The following is a 20,282-nucleotide window of genomic DNA, read 5'->3' on the forward strand; positions in this document are numbered from 1 at the left end:
AGCACCTCATTTATAGAATAGATATTGATTTGAAAAAAAAAAGAGTTTAAGTCAAAATGTCATAGAGGCACATTATCTTTAATGCTCTAGAAAATCAAGATCATTTAAAGAAGACCAGCCCATCAAAAATTTTAAATGAAACTAGGCATTCTTCGAAATAATTTTGTAATCAAATTGGTGAATAACAATTGCCTAATTTGAGGATTCTGAAATATACAGTAAAAAAAAAAAAAAACCCACATACAACTGGGGAAGCAAGTGATGCAAATATCTGCCCACAACCTCAACTGACTTTAGCTTTTGGGGTCTGGCCTGACACCATGAAACAGTGGTATAAAAACAAGTTTCAAGGAGCTTGCACCTGAGGAAATGTCCTCAGGGGACTCTGAGCTCACGCCTGGACTATCCCACTGCTTCCATCTGAAGTCCTAGGGGACGTGGGGAGGGTTGGGCAAGCCGGGGGAGCAGACTGAATCCTCCACTGGGGAGAGTGGGAGTAACAATTTACACTTCCCGAGCGCTTACAACAAGCCAGGCTCTTCCTCCAGCTCTTGACGTGTATCAACTCAGTTCATCATCCCAGCAACCCCTGAAATCGTTACTATTAACATCTCCATTTCCCAGGTGAGAAACTGAGCCACAGAGGTTAACAGCAGTTTGCTCCATGTCATACACTAGAAAGTGATGGAGCTGCTACCCAGCTGGTAGCCATTACACGTGTCAGTAATATGTCCTAACTTTGCTTAAAAGGATCAGAAAACCGCTCACCTTTAAGACTGCTTGGCAGGGATTGCCAGGTAAAGCAGCTGACTCCTAAACGTCTTTTGAGATAAGGAATTACTCTGCGGAGAAGGGTGTGTGAGTCAAAGGTGAATTTCCAGTGTGCGTGAGAGGCGAAAGGTCGACGGTCAATTCTTAGCCGGTCGAATCTGAGAACGTGTTAACAACCTCCGTCAGTGCCCCAAAGCCCGCCAGCCCAGAGGGATCACTCAGCCAGAGCCTGCCGCCAGCCACGTGGCCCAGCCTGGGAGCTGAGGGGAGGCCCGCGGAGGCGCGGCCCGAGGGGGCGGGGCTGGGGCGCTGGGACTCGCGGGCCCTACGGAGTGCGCCTGCGCGCGGCGTGGGCTCGAGAGCGCCAGCAGCGTTAAAGGCTGCTCCCCGCCCTGCTAGCCGGTCCAGTCACGGCAGTGCGCAGGCGCAGAGCTTACTCCTTGTCAGTCGGCGTCGCGTGCTGGCTAGAGGCTTTGTAGCAGCGGCGGCAGCGGCGGCTGGTCTCCGGCAACATGAGCGGCTTCAGCAGCGAGGAGCGCGCCGCGCCCTTCACCCTCGAGTACCGAGTCTTCCTCAGTGAGTGTCGGAGGCCCGCGGCCCCTCCCTGCCCGCCCGCCCATTCATTCCTGGGCCTCGCCTCCCCTCCCGCCCTGGCGGCTGCGGCCCGCGCTCGGCACCTTGTCCCGGGCGCCGGCCGGGCTCCTCGGGCCGGTCCCGGGGGCCTGGGCGGGCCTGGCCCTCTCATTTCACACGTCCCGCTCGCGGCCAGGGCGGCGTGGGTCGGCGTTCCTCTTTCACATGCTCGATTGGACCTGAACCTGGGCCAGGCTAGTTTTGCAGGTGTCCGGCTCGGGCAGTGTCTGATGGGAAAAGGAAACCACTGAGTCACCCTAGAAAAGGTGTCTGGGGGTAAACTAATCCCCGTAAGAGGATTATTCAGTTTGGAGGAACGGCGTGGCGAGGGGGAGGAGGTGATGGTGGTGACTCCCTAAGACCTTAATTCCTCCACTGTAGCTCAGATTGTGGGCACGTAGCGGGGTCAAGTACAGGCCCTCGTCCGACAGACGGGGAAGCTGAGGCCCAGATCTGGAGCGATCAGTGGAGGACTGGACCCATCCCTCTGGGGCCCCAGTAGCGCTCCTGCCTCCCTGACGCGTGCTTTCCAGTAGCACTGATGCTGGGAAAACGCCTTGTGAGACAGAAATCTGTTCCCCTCCAAACAGGTGACGTCAATCTGGGAAGCATGAGTAAGAAAGTGCCAAATTTTGGCCCCTGTGCAGCGGATCGCGTCTGAGGGGTACCTCCCCTAAGTCTGCGTTTAGAGCCGAGGAGGCCGCAGGCGCTGCTTTCCTTGGTGCACCACCTTTAGCCTTGTAGGTGGGGGAAAGCTACCTCGGGTTTATCTTTATCCTCTTACCACCTCCCCACCTCCCCGCCCCCCCCCCGCCCCCAAAACATTATTAGAGATAACGGAGGCGTTTCTATTTTAACTTCTTTACAATTTTGTTCCCAAGGAAATAGGCAGGTGCCTTGAATTCTGAGTTCCGGTGTATGAAGGGCAGTAAAGAGAGAGGAGGAGGGGATGAATGGTAATACTGAAAGAACAAAGCTCCTAGCGAAAAATAGCCTGGTGTGAGAGGAAAAGGAAAGTGAACTATAAAGTTACACAACTAAAGTTTAGATTGCCATGTAAAATCCAGTGACGTGTGGGACCTCTTCCACCCATTTTATTTAATTTCAGAATTCAGCAACAAGGGCAGTGCAGGAACTTTTGACAAATAGTTCCCTGAACTGTTTTTCTGGAGTTGGTGTTGGCTCCAGAATTTCTCTGCAGGAGGGATTTAGAGAGGTGACCCTCTAGTTTGTAGGTGGGGGGGATGATTAGGGTAATTGTTTTCAAGCTATATTTGCAACACAAATACAGTTTTTACTTAGATCATGTATTGGTAGTGAGTACTATATAATTTTAATTTAAAAAATCATAGATTTCTTAATATCCTTCCTTAATAGGAGAAGATTTTTACCTCTATAATGTTACATTTGCCAGTCTCTTTAAAACTGATGGTGGGTTGGATCGCAAGTCACTATTGACACTGAAGGGACCAGTATGCCATTGGGGATGGTCACAGATCAATTTTGCCTATTCCACTTTGAGGTTTTTTGTCCTTTTTTTTTTTTTGGCCACGCCATGTGGCGTGCAGGATCTTAGTTCCCCAACCAGGAATCGAACCCGGCCCCTTCACAGTGAGAGCACAGAGTCCTAACCACTGGACTGCCAGGGAATTCCCTCCACTTTGATTTTTTATATTTTTTATTTTTTTGCGGTATGCGGGCCTCTCACTGTCGTGGCCTCTCCCGTTGCGGAGCACAGACTCCGGACGCGCAGGCTCAGCGGCCATGGCTCACGGGCCCAGCCGCTCCGCGGCATGTGGGATCTTCCCGGACCGGGGCACGAACCCGTGTCCCCTGCATCGGCAGGCGGACTCTCAACCACTGCGCCACCAGGGAAGCCCTCCACTTTGATTTTTAATCGTGAAGGGATGCAATGTGGACTGACCCTTAAGGTTTTCTAAAGAATAGTAAGGAAGTTTTAAAATTACTTTTTGGATATGGTAGTTAGGTCTCTAGAATACAGAAATTACCTGTGAAAGTGCTGTTACAGCTAGATTATCCTTAAGAAAAATCCTAATCTAAGATGGCTCTGTCTCCCTGGAACACCATTTAAAGCAACATGGTTTATAATTTGGCAAATTGGTCCCCTGCCTTCTCCCAGAGCCCAAGTATTTCATTAGCTCTGTTAACTGTTAACTGGTATAAAATCAAACAATTTGATTGCCTTTTGTATACCAGGCACTGCTAGGCTCTGTGATACAAAGGCTTGTAAGGCAGTCCCCACCCTCACCATTGAGGTTAGTACCTTTTAGACCCCTAAGGAACATGTAGGATGAAAACCTAACCTGATCTTGGAGCAGTCAGGAAGGTGAAGTATATAGCCAGTTTTTCTGGGGTGGGAATAAAATCTGGTGAGTGGTGTTGATAATGGGAAGAGAGAGGGTATGTGGGAAATCTTGGTACCTTCTCAATTTTATTGTAAGCCTAAAAATTCTCTTTAAAAAAAAGTCTTAAAAAATGTGTACTTCATGCATCTGGAAATGTAATTAACCAATAAAAGCAATAACTTTTTCTAATTAATTTTGCAGAAAATGAAAGAGGACAATATATATCTCCATTTCATGATATTCCAATTTATGCAGATAAGGTAAGACATCCTTCTCTGACCGTAGTCTCATTGCTCAGATCAGTTAGTTCCACGTACGGATTTTCTTATATGTCTTAACAAGTGCTTAAAATGCCTCATTGTGCTGTGAGTTAAAGGTGCATTGACTAAGTAAGGAGACAGTCTTAAATCTAGATTATTTGGTTAGAAGAAGCAACTATAATTTGGAGAAGGAGTAGAGGAACAGAAACAAATGTTTTAAAGCTGCCTTGGTTAAAAAAAAAAAATCACCAGAATTGCTGGTAACTCTTTTTGTTTTTATTTTCATTTTTGCCTTTTTACATTTCCTATTTTTTTTTACAAAGAGCATGCATTGTTTGTGCAAATTTAAATAGCTATTTTTTTAAAAAGCCATTGCTTGTTTTAGACTCCCTCCCAATAAGAGAAGTTTGTGCTGTATTTAGGAACTGACACAAGGACAAATGTCTGATTCTTTTTTATACCTTAAAATTTTTTTTTCATTCAACCAAGAAGGATCCACACTGAGTGCAAATCTTTTTGAGTCGTAAAAGCTTCATAGGTTATTGATCTTCCTTAGCTAGATGTCAATACATAATACATGTGAATATCACATTCCAGCGCATGTCTAGAATAATAAAGATGAAATTTTATCCTTGTGTGTGCTGTCTTACTTTTTTTCTGTGCTTGACTATCATAATTAGATAAATTCATATACTTCTACCAGGAAGATTGCTACAGTTCTGCACTGACACTTGGACACTGGCAGAAAATCTAACCTGAGTGTTGCTTCTGAGCAGCCTGCCTGAGCTGGGCTCTAGCTGGAGACAGTGGAGCAAACAGCTCAAGGGCATTTATGTCCCACAGTTACAGGAGAGACCTCTAATTGGCATGTGTTCTCCTGTGGGATTCTCAAAGCTGTATTTATTCAGAAACTTTTAATTTGTTACATCTGATTCCCTGGGAGTTGACAAGAACTGCAGAATCCTTCCTTCCTCTTGAATTGGCATCATTTGGTTGGTTTAAATTAGCTGTTGTATAATTAGTATGTATATCAAAGTACTTTGCAGTAACATCTCAGACCATTTTGAATAATGAAGAGGTATAAAATGATGACCCTAAGTTTACTGATGGTACCTTGGCATACAGATGTACTAGGGAAAGGAAACATTTTCTTGACCTGTAGCTGGGTTTCTTTGCGTTCATAAGTGTCTTGCCTGTTTGGGCTGCTATAACAAAATACTATAGACTGGGTAGCTTATAAACAGCAGAAATGTACTGCTTACAGTTCTGGAGGCTGGAACTCTGAGATCAGGGTGCCAGCATGGTTGGGTAAGGGCCCTCTTCTGGTCGCAGACTTCTAGCTGTTTCCTTATGTGGCGGAAGGGGCTAGCGATCTCCCTGGAGCCTCTTTTATAAGGCACTCATCCCATTTATGAGGGTTCCACCCTCATGTCTTAAGCATTTCCTAAAAGTCCCACCTACTATACATCACCTTTGAGGGTTAGGATTCCAACATATGAGTTTTGGAGGGACACAAACATTCAGACCATAGCCTTAAGTTATTGGACAATATTCTAGCCAAGAACCAGAAGAATCATAGCAGTTATGGTGCCTAATCTTGTTGCTGCTGCAAGTTTCCCCCAAATAGGAAGCTGAGACTACATTTTGGTGTCATGTAAAACATCTTCACTCAGGTTACTCTGCAACTCCTTGAAGTTTTTTACAGGACTGGTTGTATCTGTAATCTGGGATTACTCAAATGAAGAATCTGCCTTTTGTACCACATTGGGCTGGCTGAAAAGTACAAGCTCTTGCAAAGACTCTGGATTTCACCAGTGGTCCAGACCTCAGTGAACTTCAGCACTTCAGATTCCTGCCTCAGAGGCAGGAAAGAGTTCTTTCTGTTTTGTTTTTAAGGAAGTTTAGTTTATACAAAGCACAAATAAGGGTGTGGTACACATAACTTATTTTGGATTCTAGCCTAAACAAAAGATCTGATTAATTCCGTTGGTTACAGAAGAGTATGGTTTTTGAAAAAAAAATTTTTCAATGTGATTAAGTTTATGTAAATACATTTTTGTGTGGGTAGCCATCGACTTTATCCCTAATATGGTCAGTCATTTGAGGGGTGATAATGAGGGAATGTGCCTTTAACACAGCTCAGCTCTATAAGGAAAAAATGCCCAAAGGCTTATATTCTACTCCACAGCAGGACCTTTCAACGTCGACAGCATTTGATTTAGTGTATGTGTCATTAGGTAATCCAGCCAGCCAGTTCTGGAAATCCTTGTGACTCAGATACCCTACTTGGGTTATTTCCAAATCCACTGGGTAAAAGAAGGCAAAGGCAAGCACTCACTGGATGTGTATATATTGTAGGGCTGTTCTCTGCTTTGGGTCTATTTTGGAATCAAATATAAAAACACCTGTAGCTCAAAGTGTCTTCTGACATAAAACTTCTGAGATAACAGAAAATTTAATAATCCAGAACATAATCGGCATAAACAGTGTGAAACACTGGGTAGATTAAAAGCTTTATCTAAATCTTAGAGTACTCAAGTATCATGACTTGACGTTCTCATTTTAGAAGTTTGGTATTTTCTATGCTATATCTTAAACTTCCATGTTAAATGCTAGTTCTAACAATATAGGCTTCTATAATGTTTTTCAGCTGACTGTTGGGAGAATATATAAATATGGAACTTTTCTCCTCTAAAAAAAAGTCAAGCTACTAGTCAAATAGGTGGGTGCTTCAGAAACTGAATAGGATATCTTTGGCAGTTGTGTATCATTCTTAAATTTTTAAAGATACTATCTTACTGTACCTGAAACTTTTAGAGGAGATAGGCCACCCAAGTGGATGCTTTTAAAATTATAGTTGAACCTTGAACAATGCCGGGGTTAGGGGCCCTGACTAGCGTATAATTTATAGTTGGCCTCCTGTATCTGAGATTCCTCCGTATCTGGAGATTCAACCGACAGATTGTGTAGTTCTGTAGTATTTACTATTGAAAAAAATCCACATATAAGTGGACCCACACAGTTCATACCTGTGTTGTTCAAGGGTCAGCAGTACTCACTTCCCTACAGGGTTTGCTTTGTTTTGAATTTTCTATTTCTTTTTGTAGATAGTTCTATAAATGGAACTTAAAAAAATGTCACCAAGTTAATCATTTAAATACTGTTGGTCTTCTCCAACTTTATATGTATATAGAATGGTTGGGGTTTTGTTTTATGTTTTCCAAACTGAAGTTAGAACTGGCAGCATAGATGAAAACTGGTAACAGACTTAATTGGCATGTCATAACTAAGAATAAACTCCTATTTTTTCCCTTCAGATGAGCTTTAAGGTGACTAAATTTTGAAAACAGATATTCTAACCATAATATCTGTGGTTTAACAATTTTGTCAAAAGATAAAGTTGTAAAACAAACTTAACAAAACAGAAACAGACATACATAAAGAGAACAAACTGGTGGTTGCCAGAGGCGGGGATGAGGGAAATAGGTGTGGGAGATTAAGAGGTAAATCTTCCAGTTATAAAATAAGTCATGGGGATGTAGTGTACAGCGTGGGGAGTATAGTTAATATTGTAGTAACTTTGTATGGTGACAGATGGTAACGACTTACTGTAGTGATGATTCTGTAATGTATAGAAATATCAAATCACCATGTGGTACAGCTGAAACTTGTATAATATTTTACGTCAATTATACTTCAATCAAAAAAAAAGTAAAAAGGGCTTCCCTGGTGGCGCAGTGGTTGGGAGTCCGCCTGCCGATGCAGGGGACACGGGTTTGTGCCCCGGTCCGGGGGGATCCTGCGTGCCGCGGAGCGGCTGGGCCCGTGGGCCGTGGCCGCTGGGCCTGAGCGTCCAGAGCCTGTGCTCCGCAGCGGGAGGGGCCGCAGCGGTGAGAGGCCCGCGTACCACACACACACACACACAAAAAGTAAAAGGACAAAGTTTTTTGGATAGCTTTGACTAGAAAAAAAAGTTGTGTTGATTAAATATGCATGTAATGTGCAGTCACAATGCCTGGCTTATAAAGTCTCAATATACAAAAACCAAAAAAACCCCCCGAAACCCCACAATAGGATGATGATGTTAACCACAATGACTGGTTATGTCTGAAGCCTTTCGGAGCTCTACTGTATAGAGTAAAGATCACTGAACTGGAAGTAAGAAACCTTGGTTTTAGTCCTGGTTTTACCACTAACTGGCTTTGCCATATTGAGCAAGTTGCTTTACCTCTGAGCACTATTGGTCTTAGTGGGTGTTTTAGATTACATTTAGCACTATGCTAAAGCCCTTATGTGGATTTTCTCCTTTAGCCATCATTTCAATCTGTGAGCTGGGTTCTTTCAGTAACTTAATTGTCCAGGATTACCAACTAGAATTCATAAGCGGTAGTGGCAGGATTCAGACCCAGGCATTCTTGTTCAGAACCTGTGGTGTTAGCCACTGAGCCACACTGCCTCGAGTGATAAAGGGTGGTGGATTTTACTTTGTGCTTTTTGGGATTTTCCAAATTTTCTACAGTAGCTATCTCTTTGATATTTACAAAGAAAAAAAGCAGAATAAAAGGCTTGCTTAATTTTTTTTTTTTTTTTTTAATGCTTAGAATTCAAGGGAAATGAGTAAGAACTTCCGTCATTCGGGAAAGCTATAAAGTCTTCTAGTCCAGGAATTCTTGGTGGCCCTGAGACCCTGGAATACTCATTGATGGGTTTCTGAGGTTCTGAGTTCTGTCTGAAATTGCAGTTTGGTGTAAATGTGCATTTTTCTTGGAAAAGGTTCTTAGTCATTGCCGATCATAGAAGATGTTGACAGCTAGAAATGCAGACTCTTGCTTGATTTTATAAAGATAAGAAAGTAAACAGATTATGGTTAGAATATCTGTTTTCAAAGTTGAGTCATCTTAAAGCTCATCTGAGGGGAAAAATAGGAGCTTATTCTTAGTTATGACGTGTCAATTAAGTTTTATTACTTTCTGTGTATGTGGCATATGGCAGTATGCATTACCAAATACAATAGTTGGTTGAAACTGCTATGAGTAAAACATCTGTGTGATTGGAAAACAAATGAGCATTACTGAAAGGTGTTTGTTTTTTAACTATCTCCCCTGCTCAACAATTTGTTGAGCAATTTTTTGGGGGGTTGGTATAAATCATGTTTTCCTTTGTGAAGTTATAATTCTAAATGAATAAGAAGCACACAGTGTGAACTTCGGTCATCATAGTTCTTCTGCGTCAGCTTCTCCAATAGACATTTGTCACTTGTCACTGAAAGAAGTCAGGAGCCCATTTATTTTTTCCTTAAAATTTTTTTAAAAATTTATTTTTCAGCTTTATTAAGGTATGATTGACAAATAGTCATTGTATTTAAGGTGTTCAGTGTGATGTTTTGATATATGTATACATTGTGAAATGACCCCACTAATCACGTTAGTTAACCTCTATCACCTCACCTATTTATTTTGGTTGTGTGTACGGTGAGAACACTTAAGATCTACTCTCTTAGCAACTTCCATAGAGCCATATTATACATTAGGTTTCCAGAACTTATCACTTATAACTGAAAGTTTGTACCCTTTGATCAACATCCCCTCATATCTCCCACCTGTCCAGCCTTTGGCAACCATTTTTCTACTTTCTCTTTCTGTAAGTTCAACTGTTTTAGATTCCACATACAAGTAAGTTTATGTAGTATTTGTCTTTCTCTGTCTGACTTATTTCACTTAGCATAATATCTTCCACATTCATCCGTGTTGTCACAATGGCACGGTTTCCTTTCTTTTTTCTAAAAAGGCTGAATATTCCAGTGTGCGTGTGCGTGTGTGTGTGTGTGTGTGTGTGTGTGTGTGTGTGTGTGTGTGTATGTATCACGTCTTCTCTATCCACTCATCCATTGATAGACACTTAGGTTGTTTCTGTATCTTGGCTATTGTGAATAATGCTGCAGTGAACATGGCAGTACAGATATTTCTTAGAGATTCTGATTTAATTTATTTTGGATAAATACCCAGAAGTGGGATTGCTGGATCATATGGTAGTTCTTATTTTGTGTTTTGAGGAACTGCCATGCTGTTTTCCATAATGGTGCACAATTTACAATCCCATTGCTACTGCACAGGAGGAACCCATTTACTTTTTTTTTTTTTTTAACATCTTTATTGGAGTATAATTGCTTTACAATGGTATGTTAGTTTCAGCTTCACAACAAAATGAATCAGTTATATATATACATATATTCTCATATCTCTTCCCGCTTGCGTCTCCCTCCCTCCCACCCTCCCTATCCCACCCCTCCAGGCGGTCACAAAGCACCGAGCTGATCTCCCTGTGCTATGCGGCTGCTTCCCACTAGCTATCTACCTTACGTTTGGTAGTGTATATATGTCCATGCCTCTTTATCGCTTTGTCACCGTTTACCCTTCTCCCTCCCCATAGCCTCAAGTCCATTCTCTAGTAAGTCTGTGTCTTTTAACAACTTAGAATATATCCTGTAATCACAGAACTGGCTTTGAAGACAAAACTTAAAACCACGTGTTACTTGGTGAGCACTTAATAGGATAAAAATACTCTTGGAAATGATGAAATCTGTTAAACCTTTACAGAAGCACCTTTATGGGAGTAGAGCATTTCCTTACTAACTACATGAGCTCTTCTGATAGGAATTTTATTCTCCAAAAATACTCTAGAGATAAAAAAAAAAAAGGCAAACTGCCCTTGTTTTCTATTAGCCTCTTGCTTTATATCTAATCTCTAGATAAATTTAGAAGAAAATCCTCTCTACCACCATTGTTTTTCTCCAAATTTTATTGCAAAATGGAAAAATAAAAGAAAAGATGGTGAAATCAGGATGATTTTGTATTTCTTCGTAAGTCTGGTATTTATTGTACTTGGTTTCTGAAGTTATCTAGAGAAACACATGAAGAGTCAACTTAAATGCTAATTTAAGTCACTTATGCAGTTTTGCAATACAGTAAGTCATGTTCACTAGGCTTCAGATCCAGTGTTGGGAAAACATCATAAGTCATGAGGTGTTCGTAAGTCTCCCAATAAAGACACATTTTACTTTACTACTAAGATTCAGAGATGGGATGTAATTAAGAGTATGTTCCCTGTATACGTGCTTAATGGTATTAGACATAATAGCCTACCAAGTAGCCATAGGCTATTCATTAGTAAATGACTTGTCAGACTACTGACTTGATCCACAAGAAAACTAACCAGTTTGGAGATGAGACCTATGATCACTGTACTACTGTGATACTCCTGTTTCATCAATGAAGTTAAAAGCCCGATCAATATATAGGTTATATTTCTTCTATCTGTAAAACAATTTTATTTTAAATCTTTTTGATTAGTGGAATGCTATGATTTAGACTTAAGTTTCTAATCTCCTTAGAATCTGGACATCTATAACATTAACATTCTTGTCTTCCCGTTGAAATGACTGTAAATCTGGGAAGTCAGACTGATTGCTATGTCTCTGACTTTGGAAGTCAGAGCTTAGAGCTATGCTTTGCCTTTCCCCTGCCTCCTACAACCTTGTCAGCATCATCCTACTAGGGGTACCAACGTCTTCCTTCCTTTCTCTGAAACTGTAAACGGAGCTGAAAGCTTGGTGCCAGAGCAGGGATTGAGAATCCAGAGCATAGCGGAAGTGGAGAACAGTTCTGAGAAGTCCTATCAATGGGAATAATAAGAAACTAAATCCAGGATTGAGCTAAGTAATAGTTTCAACCAGTTAGGATTAGAGAAAGAAGGCATGAATTTTTAACTAGGTAGTACTAAACTTCCTAAAATCTTGTCTCATTCTTTTAAATGCCATAAACATTGGAAATATTAGAATGCATAATTTTTTCCAGTTTTTTAATGTAAAATGCATAAAATCTACCGTTCTAACTATTTTAAAGCATACAGTTTGGAGGTATTAAGTACATTCATATTGTTGTGCAACCATTACCACCCTTCATCTCCAGAGCTCCTTTCATCTTGGAAAACTTACATTCCATACTCATTAAACATTAATTCCCCAGTCCCCTGGCAACCACCATTCTGCTTTCTGTCGCTATGAATTCGACTTCTCTAGATCCCTCATGTAAGTGGAATCATATAGTCATTTGTCTTTTTGTGACTGGCTTATTTCACTTAGCATAATGTCCTCAAGGTTCATCCATGTTGTACTACATGTCAGAATTTCCTTTTTAAGGCCGAATAATATTCCATTATATGTACATACCACATTTTGCTTATCCATTCATCCTTTGATGGACACTTGGGTTGCTTCTGCATTTTAGCTATTTTTTTTGTTTTGTTTTGTTTTTTTGCGGTACGCGGGCCTCTCACTGTTGTGACTTCTCCCGTTGCAGAGCACAGGCTCCGGATGCGCAAGCTCAGCAGCCATGGCTCACGGGCTCAGCCGCTCCGCGGCATGTGGGATCTTCCCGGACCAGGGCACGAACCCGTGTCCCCTGCATCGGCAGGCGGACTCTCAACCACTGTGCCACCAGGGAAGCCCCCATTTTAGCTATTTTGAATAATGTTTCCATGAACATGGGTGTACAGATATCTCTTCAAGACCCTGCTTTCAATTTTGGGGGGTATATACCCAGAAGTGGAGTTGCTGGATCATATGGTAATTCTATTTTTAATTTTTTGAGGAACCATCATACTGTTTTCCACAGTGGCTATACCATTTTACATTCCTACCAACAGTGCACAAGAGTTCCAAATAGAATGCATACTGTTTTAACAGTAAAAGTGTTTTTTTCTAGTAGCAATGGAGTGATTGGTTGAAATTCTCATGTCAGTTGCCCTGAAAATCCTAAGTATCATTCTGTACCTAGTGGCAACACCCTGAATTGTAGCCATGGTGTCTAGGAGAAATAAACTGTTCTTTACTAGTAGTTCCTTCTAAAGAATAAGAAGTCTGCCCTTTTTAATATCAAAATAATCAAAAAAACCCCTCTGTTTAGATAATGATTGATGGGGAAAGTAGTGACAAAATTACTACACATTCATTGCCTTAAAAAAAGATACAAGGACTTCCCCGGTGGCACAGGGGTTAAGAATCTGCCTGCCAATGCAGGGGACACGGGTTCAAGCCCTGGTCCGGGAAGATCCCACATGCTGCGGAGCAACTAAGCCCGTGCACCACAACTAATGAGCCTACGCTCTAGAGCCCGTGCTCCGCAACAAGAGAAGCCACCGCCATGAGAAGGCCGCGCACCACAATGAAGAGTAGCCTCCGCTCGCCACACCTAGAGAACGCCCACGTGCAGCAACGATGACCCAACCAGCCAAAAATAATTAATTTTTTAAAAGATCCAGTAATCACTACGGTATCTACATACACTTGAAAATATGCTAAACATTCATTTTACAGACTAGTCCCTCGCCTAGATTTGTGGACCCCAGGCTACAGCCTGAGGCCTGCAAGCTGAAATGACCTGGTTTGGCGATCCAACTCTTAGGGAGTTAAAAGCGCTTTAATTCTGTTCACTGCTAGTATCTGGCACAAAACAGTGGTGCTCAATAAATATATGTTGGCAAAAATGAATGAATTGTCTCTGAGGCTCCTTGCAGGATACTCCTTGCTATTTTTGGCCCAGCTAATTTCTAAAAAGTACCAAACCCTCAGGCTTTCGGAGTTCTTCTGTTTGCAGTAGAGTCTTTTCCTGAAAGATGTTTTCTTTCCTGTAATGTTGGCTCTTTCTTCTTCTCTCTTTCTCTTCTTTTCTTCTGCTTTCCTATTATGTAGGTTTGTAATATTAGGTAATGTGGTTTTTGAGGATCTCTATGTATTTATCATTTAATTCCATTAAAGTGTTCAGTATAGTTTCCAAACTTTGAATCAGTGATTTTAGCTTTATTTTCTACTTTTTGTCTTGAGGCAATTTATTCATTTGGTAATATTTTCTTTTAAAAAACTAGCCAGTTTCTTTGGTTTTCTCTTCTCAGGTGATCTTTCATGTAGTAACAGCTCTATCTTGTGGACCTTTAGGGTATTACTGCTGTACACTTTTAAGTTTGACTTGGTGTTGGACGTGCAGATCTTTCATTTTAACACCTGAGGCGTAGGGGTGGTGCTAGATAGACACAGGTCTCGCTTACAATGAGTAGAATGAAATGTAATCGAAGATTGGGACTGAGGTTTCCTACCCATGAACAATGTGTTACTTTTTCTAAAACCATCCAGTTATGACTTTACAGGGATAGAGCAGTTTATGCAGTCCTGGATTTAAACAATGTCTCCATTCATTGTGGTTTTTATATTGTATAGAGTAGGCAGACGTCGGGAGGCTTGGAGCAGAAACTATGGAATACTTTAGTCTCCCTCAGTAAGTGACAGAAGTTTTCGCCTCTTGAATGCAAATCTGTGGAGCTTTCTGCTTGGCTAAAATAGCAAGAAGCTAATTATTGTCTGGAAATCTTTGACTTATTCCCTTGTATTCAATAGCTTATCAGTACCTGTTTGTTTTTTTGTTTTTGTTTTTGTTTTTTGCGGTACGCGGGCCTCTCACTGTTGTGGCCTCTCCCGTTGCGGACGCGCAGGCTCAGCGGCCATGGCTCACGGGCCCAGCCGCTCCGCGGCATGTGGGATCTTCCCGGACCGGGGCACGAACCAATGTCCCCTGCATCGGCAGGTGGACTCTCAACGACTGCTCCACCAGGGAAGCCCAGTACCTGTTTTTTGATGCAAAGTAGCAAAGAAGTAATTCTAGCAAGTTTGTAACTAAGTGATTTTCATTTTAAATCAACTGTTTAAAATATGCATTTTATAAAAGTAATGGCAGAGTTGGCTTCATGTGTGCCCTTTGTAGAGGTTTTAAATTGAAAAACTGAACTTAGTTTTATTCCTTGGCAAAAATAATTTTCTGACTATTTAAAGCTCAGTTTTAATTACAAAATGTATTTCAACTTGGTATTTGACTCTGGTGTGCAAAGGAGATGACAACGTGTGATTTTTCATTAATTGGGTTTTTAAGCAGTTAAGCATCTGAGAATTTTTTAATATGTCATCCAATTTCAAGTAGTCCATTTAAGGCTGTAAACTAATTACAATAGAACTGCCATTGATTAAAATATTTTTGGAACATAATATTTTATCTTCAGTATCAAACTTCTTGTGTTTTTGAGGAGTACCTGATTTTTAAAAACAGCCTAATTGGGAGAATAATGTGGGTAATCAAGCTGATTGATTTTGTTTGAGGCTAAAACTAAAGTATGACAAATAAATTTTCTGATTTGGGGTTTGTCTTATAAACCACCTCTGAAATAGAAGTTCCAAAAACATTTTGAGTAATTGCACTGTCACTGGAGGATATGCATAGCCTATGGAGACAGTTGCTTTGAAGATGGCCCTCCTCAGAGATACAAGTTCTGCTATGTTTAAAACTGTTTCCGTTCTTTATAGGAAAATTCTTTCCACCCCACCCTCTCAACATTTTATTATGAAAAATTAACTATGTTTATTAAAACAAACAAAAACTTTAAAGAAAAATACAGTGAACAATCATACACCCACTACTTTGATTCTACAATTATTTTGCTGTATTTGCTTTATCTCTTCATCCATCAGTCTGCCTTATTTTTTGCTGCATTTTGTTGAAAGTCCATGACTTCAAAGATTTGATACAATGAACAGTTTAACTTTGGAAGGACTGGGGCATACTCATTGAAGTAATAGAATCAATGAACTCCTGTGACCATCTCACCTTCTCTGTGTTTTTCAGGATGTGTTCCACATGGTGGTTGAAGTACCACGCTGGTCGAATGCAAAAATGGAGGTATGTTTCACCTTTGCTAGTCAGATGTTGGATATTTTTGATCTAGTTGCACCGATTTGCTCAAGGGTTAAACAACTAATGTCCAAGGTTGTCCTCTTTCTAGTCCCAATCTATTTTCCAGCTGTATCTCCCATTGCCTGCCAGTCTTCCCTCTGTGCTCCAACTAAACTCAACCATTTGCTGTTTACAAATATGCTACAGACTTTCCTTCTGTCATTCCCAAAGCCTAGAATTACCTTTTTCGCTTCTGTCTTCTTCCCTTTAATTCCATCGTTGACTCCTCCATGTAGTCAACAGGCTTGCTTCAGTCATTCCAGCCATAAATGATTTTATTGGAATTTTTGTCACATTTTGTTAATTTATTTTTTTAAAAAATTTTATTTATTTATTTATTTTTGGCTGCGTTGGGTCTTCGTTGCGGTGCGCGGGCTTCTCATTGCGGTGGCTTCTCCTGTTCCAGAGCACAGGCTCTAGGTGCGTGGGCTTCAGTAGTTGTGGCACGAGGGCTCAGTAGTTGTGGAGCACGGGCTTAGTTGCTCTGCGGCATGTGGGATCTTCCTGGACCAGGGCTCGAACCCACGTCCCCTGCATTGGCAGGTGGATTCTTAACCACTGCGCCACCAGGGAAGTCCCTGTTAATTTTTTTCTGATGATACCTAATAGATTTGACTTTTCATTATGGATATTTGTAACATTTTCTGTCACTTAATAATGCTTTCTGACAGTAACAACACTTCACATGTAATAGACAGCCAAATATTTGAATAATTTTAAATGTTTTAAAGGAAAGCTGAAGTTAGATATTTTCTCAAATGTTAGGATTTATTCCAGCTAATTTTTGCTTTCTGGAATTAGTAAATGTTCTTTTTCCCTGCGTGATAGTTCCTGTATACCTCAAATGTTTTCCACTTAAAGGCTGATTATGGAGAAACTTATTTCAAATTATAAAAGTGTTAGGGGTAAAAATATATCATTAAAGTGGAACTAGTGCATTTCATAATTCATTTCCTTAAATCCCTATTTGAATAGTATTTCACATACAAATATACAATGATTTGAAATTTTTTATTTCAGATTGCTACAAAGGATCCTTTAAACCCAATTAAACAAGATGTGAAAAAAGGAAAACTCCGTTATGTTGCAAATTTGTTCCCTTATAAAGGATATATCTGGAACTATGGTGCCATCCCTCAGGTATGTCTCTGTGCACTTGCTAGAAATGTACTTTTTAGCTTACAAAAATTTAACCTACTACTGTTAGTAAAAAAGATTTAAACACCTTCAAAAAGTTTTGCTATAGTAGATTATAAAAACATAAGGGGTAATTAACTCATTTTAATACTTCCTTAAGTAACTTATTTTCAAGATGAACTAAAATGTAAATATTTACAATGTTTGAATTCACATTTGAAAGTTTGCTCTTTTCTGAAATTTTTTTTATATGGACTGGTTATAAACTATACAAATTCCTTCTTTACAGAACGAGTGGCGTATCTATTGAGAGAGGCCATGTAGACTAGTGCTTAAAAGCACTGATCTTACGGCACCACACAGATGAGGGTGCAAATTCCAAGTCTGCCACTTACTTTTTTTTTAGATTTTTTTTGATGTGGACCATTTTAAAAGTCTTTATTGAATTTGTTACAGTATTCCTTCTGTTTTATGTTTTGGTTTTCTGGCCGGGAGGCATGTGGGATCTTAACTCCCCCATCGAACCCGCACCCCCTGCGTTGGGAGGCAAAGTCTTAACCACTGGACTGCCAGGGAAGTCCCAGTTGCAGCCTTCTAAAGCTTAAATCAGATTCATTATCATGTCCCTGCTTAAAACCTACCAGTGGCCCTCACTAAAACTGAAAATAAATCTAAACTGTCTACGAAAGCTTATCTAACTTGCCTCTGCTTCTTCCTCCCTGAGATGTTAATATTTTCTCCTGGGATATTCCTAGTACATAGCTTGTGTGTCTATTTGAGGAATAAAGCACTTAGTACCTGGCACATGTAAGTTCTCACAGCTGCTGACTTATATCTCTATAGTCCTGATTACTTTCTTTGTGCCAAGCTATTTGTGGTAAAGTAATAATGGGCTTCTGTTTCCTAAACAGTCAAAGCTTTGAGGAGGGGGGATATCTGCATTGTTTACCAATTTATCCCCAGCACAATACCAGTGTGTAGTAGGCTCTTATTTAATATTTGAATGAAGAATCACTAGCATCATGTCTACTATGAGTAAATAATGTATATTTAATTCTGGTTTGGTTAAGCTAATGCTGTGGCACTTAGGATCTTTAAATGAAATATTCAATTTATTTTCTTCCTGTTGATAAATGGTTTGTTTTTATTAACCATTAAGTCTATTAAGTGGAATCTACTGTGAAACGATCTGTAAGTTACTAAAACATAGGTCAAACCCATCTAGCTTGCTAGGTAGTCACAGAGTCGTTTGCTTTCGTTACAGCACTTCACCTTGTGCTTCAGTTGATTCACTATTTAGCCTTGAAATATCATCCCTCTGGGAACACATTGCTGAAATACTTACACTTCTGTAGGTTGGATTTGGCTTTGTTGGGTCCAGTCTTCCTTTTCCCCCTTTACTTTTATCTCTCTGCCTTTACTCCAGCTGAGTAAGCAAACAAATCCAAGAAATATGTTCCGGATTGGGAGGGAAAAGAACCAAAACAACAGCTACACTTTAAACTGAACTTCCTGGCAGGCACAGGCCATCACTTCTTCTGTGAGCTGCTCTGCAAGGACTCTGTCTTGCAGTTTAGCAGGGAAGAAACCCAGCAATTTAAAGCTTCAGCAAATCCTGATTAAACTTTTTATTCTTGGCTCCTGGTCAGCGATGACATTTTTGCCACAGGCACACGTCATTTCCATCTTAATATTACCACCTACCCATCTCTGCTTGGAGATTTATTTTAAAGAAAATCTGGTTAGTAGAAGATAGTAAGTACTAAAAGTTCATCAAAGCAGTTTTCTTTTACTATATTTTTTAAGTGAACATCTGGCTCTACATTTGTGTTTGCATATTGTCTCAGTTATTAGATAGTTGGGTTTTGTTTGTTTAAAATAGCATCATTATCCATTTTAAAGATTAAATTTAGTTCCGCATTATGCACTTAATAGGAGCCCAGCATTTAGTTAAGATTATTGTGTGTAGTTAAGATTCTTAGACATGAATAAAGAATTATTTTTAAAAAAGATCTTTTTAATGAGAATAAATAGCTGAAGATTCATATTTTTGCAGAAAGATCATGGGATGTTATCTTTTAATGCCAACATGATCCACTTTGTCATTAGCATATACAGGAATGATATACTGTATCTTATTTTTTTTTTTTAGACTTGGGAAGACCCAAGACACAACGATGAACACACCGGCTGCTGTGGTGACAATGACCCAATTGATGTGTGTGAAATTGGAAGCAAGGTAACGGAATCTGAAATATTTTTCTGTAGAGTTGAGATGATATCAATGAAATATACAAACTTCATACTTTTAAAAATATTGTAAATAACATATATGAATATTAGTGAAGTTATGATGGGTCTCTTTGGGTGACAAAAGTTTCCATTCTAAGCATTTCTACATTATAATTTGTACATTTAAACCTAGCCTAGAAAAAAATGTGTATTGTATGCATGTGTGTGGAAGAACTGTACATGTTCTGCATTGCTTTAGAAGGCAGATGAGTAGTCAGTAGATGAAGGCTACCAGGAGGCAACAAGGCAAACCTTGCCTAAGGATTTGGAATGACCAGTGAATTGGCCCAAACCAGGTAACCTCATGAGTTGGAGATTTATGGTAGGGATTCCTCTCTCAAGTAGGGTTGCTCTAAGATTCTGACTATAGTTATTTTCTTTATAATCTTTCCCAGTCTCAAGAAAATCTTAAGCGACTTAAAAGAAAGTTGTCATTCAGTTGCTTAACTCATCAAGTTCAGGCATATTGTATGACTTGCCTAACTCAGTGACTTCTATAAAATAAAAGGTAAAGAAAGTACATTAAAATAGGTACTTGAAATAAATTATGGAGGACTTTTTCTTCAGCACCATCGATGACAGATTAAAAACATTAATTACCCTCAACTCTGATGGGACTAATGGACACTTGTTTAGCTTTTTTTTTTAACATCTTTATTGATAATTGCTTTACATTGTTCTGTTAGTTTCTGCTGTATAACAAAGTGAATCAGCTATATGTATACATATATCCCCATATCCCTTACCTCTTGTGTCTCCCTCCATCCCTCCCTATCCCACCCCTCTAGATGGTCACAAAGCACGAAGCTGATCTTCCTGTGCTATGCAGCTGCTTCCCATTAGCTATCTGTTTTACATTCGATAGTGTATGTATGTCAATGCCACTCTCTTACTTTGTCTCAGCTTACCCTTCCCCCTCCCTTTGTCCTCAAGTCCATTCTCTACATCTGCATCTTTATTCCTGTCCTGTCCCTAGGTTCTTCAGAACCATT

At 40.2% G+C, this 20,282-nt stretch overlaps 1 protein-coding gene and 1 long non-coding RNA gene across 2 annotated transcripts in view; one reads left to right on the plus strand and one right to left on the minus strand.

The window, feature by feature from the left end:
- Positions 1 to 1,126: 1,126 nt before the first annotated feature.
- Positions 1,127 to 20,282, plus strand: part of PPA1 (inorganic pyrophosphatase 1) — a 37,982-nt gene continuing 18,826 nt past the window's right edge. The window contains exons 1-5 of the mRNA XM_060034861.1: positions 1,127 to 1,347; positions 3,972 to 4,030; positions 15,754 to 15,807; positions 16,882 to 17,001; positions 19,151 to 19,237. Coding sequence (XP_059890844.1) covers positions 1,284 to 1,347; positions 3,972 to 4,030; positions 15,754 to 15,807; positions 16,882 to 17,001; positions 19,151 to 19,237 — 384 coding nt within the window. The 5' untranslated portion in view covers positions 1,127 to 1,283. The remainder of the gene's footprint in view (positions 1,348 to 3,971; positions 4,031 to 15,753; positions 15,808 to 16,881; positions 17,002 to 19,150; positions 19,238 to 20,282) is intronic.
- Positions 8,637 to 20,282, minus strand: part of LOC132439963 (uncharacterized) — a 44,045-nt gene continuing 32,399 nt past the window's right edge. Inside the window, exon 3 of the long non-coding RNA XR_009522472.1 lies at positions 8,637 to 8,859. This is a non-coding gene — a long non-coding RNA (uncharacterized lncRNA). The remainder of the gene's footprint in view (positions 8,860 to 20,282) is intronic.

Source organism: Delphinus delphis, chromosome 16, assembly GCF_949987515.2.
Source record: "Delphinus delphis chromosome 16, mDelDel1.2, whole genome shotgun sequence".
Lineage (NCBI taxonomy): Eukaryota > Metazoa > Chordata > Mammalia > Artiodactyla > Delphinidae > Delphinus > Delphinus delphis.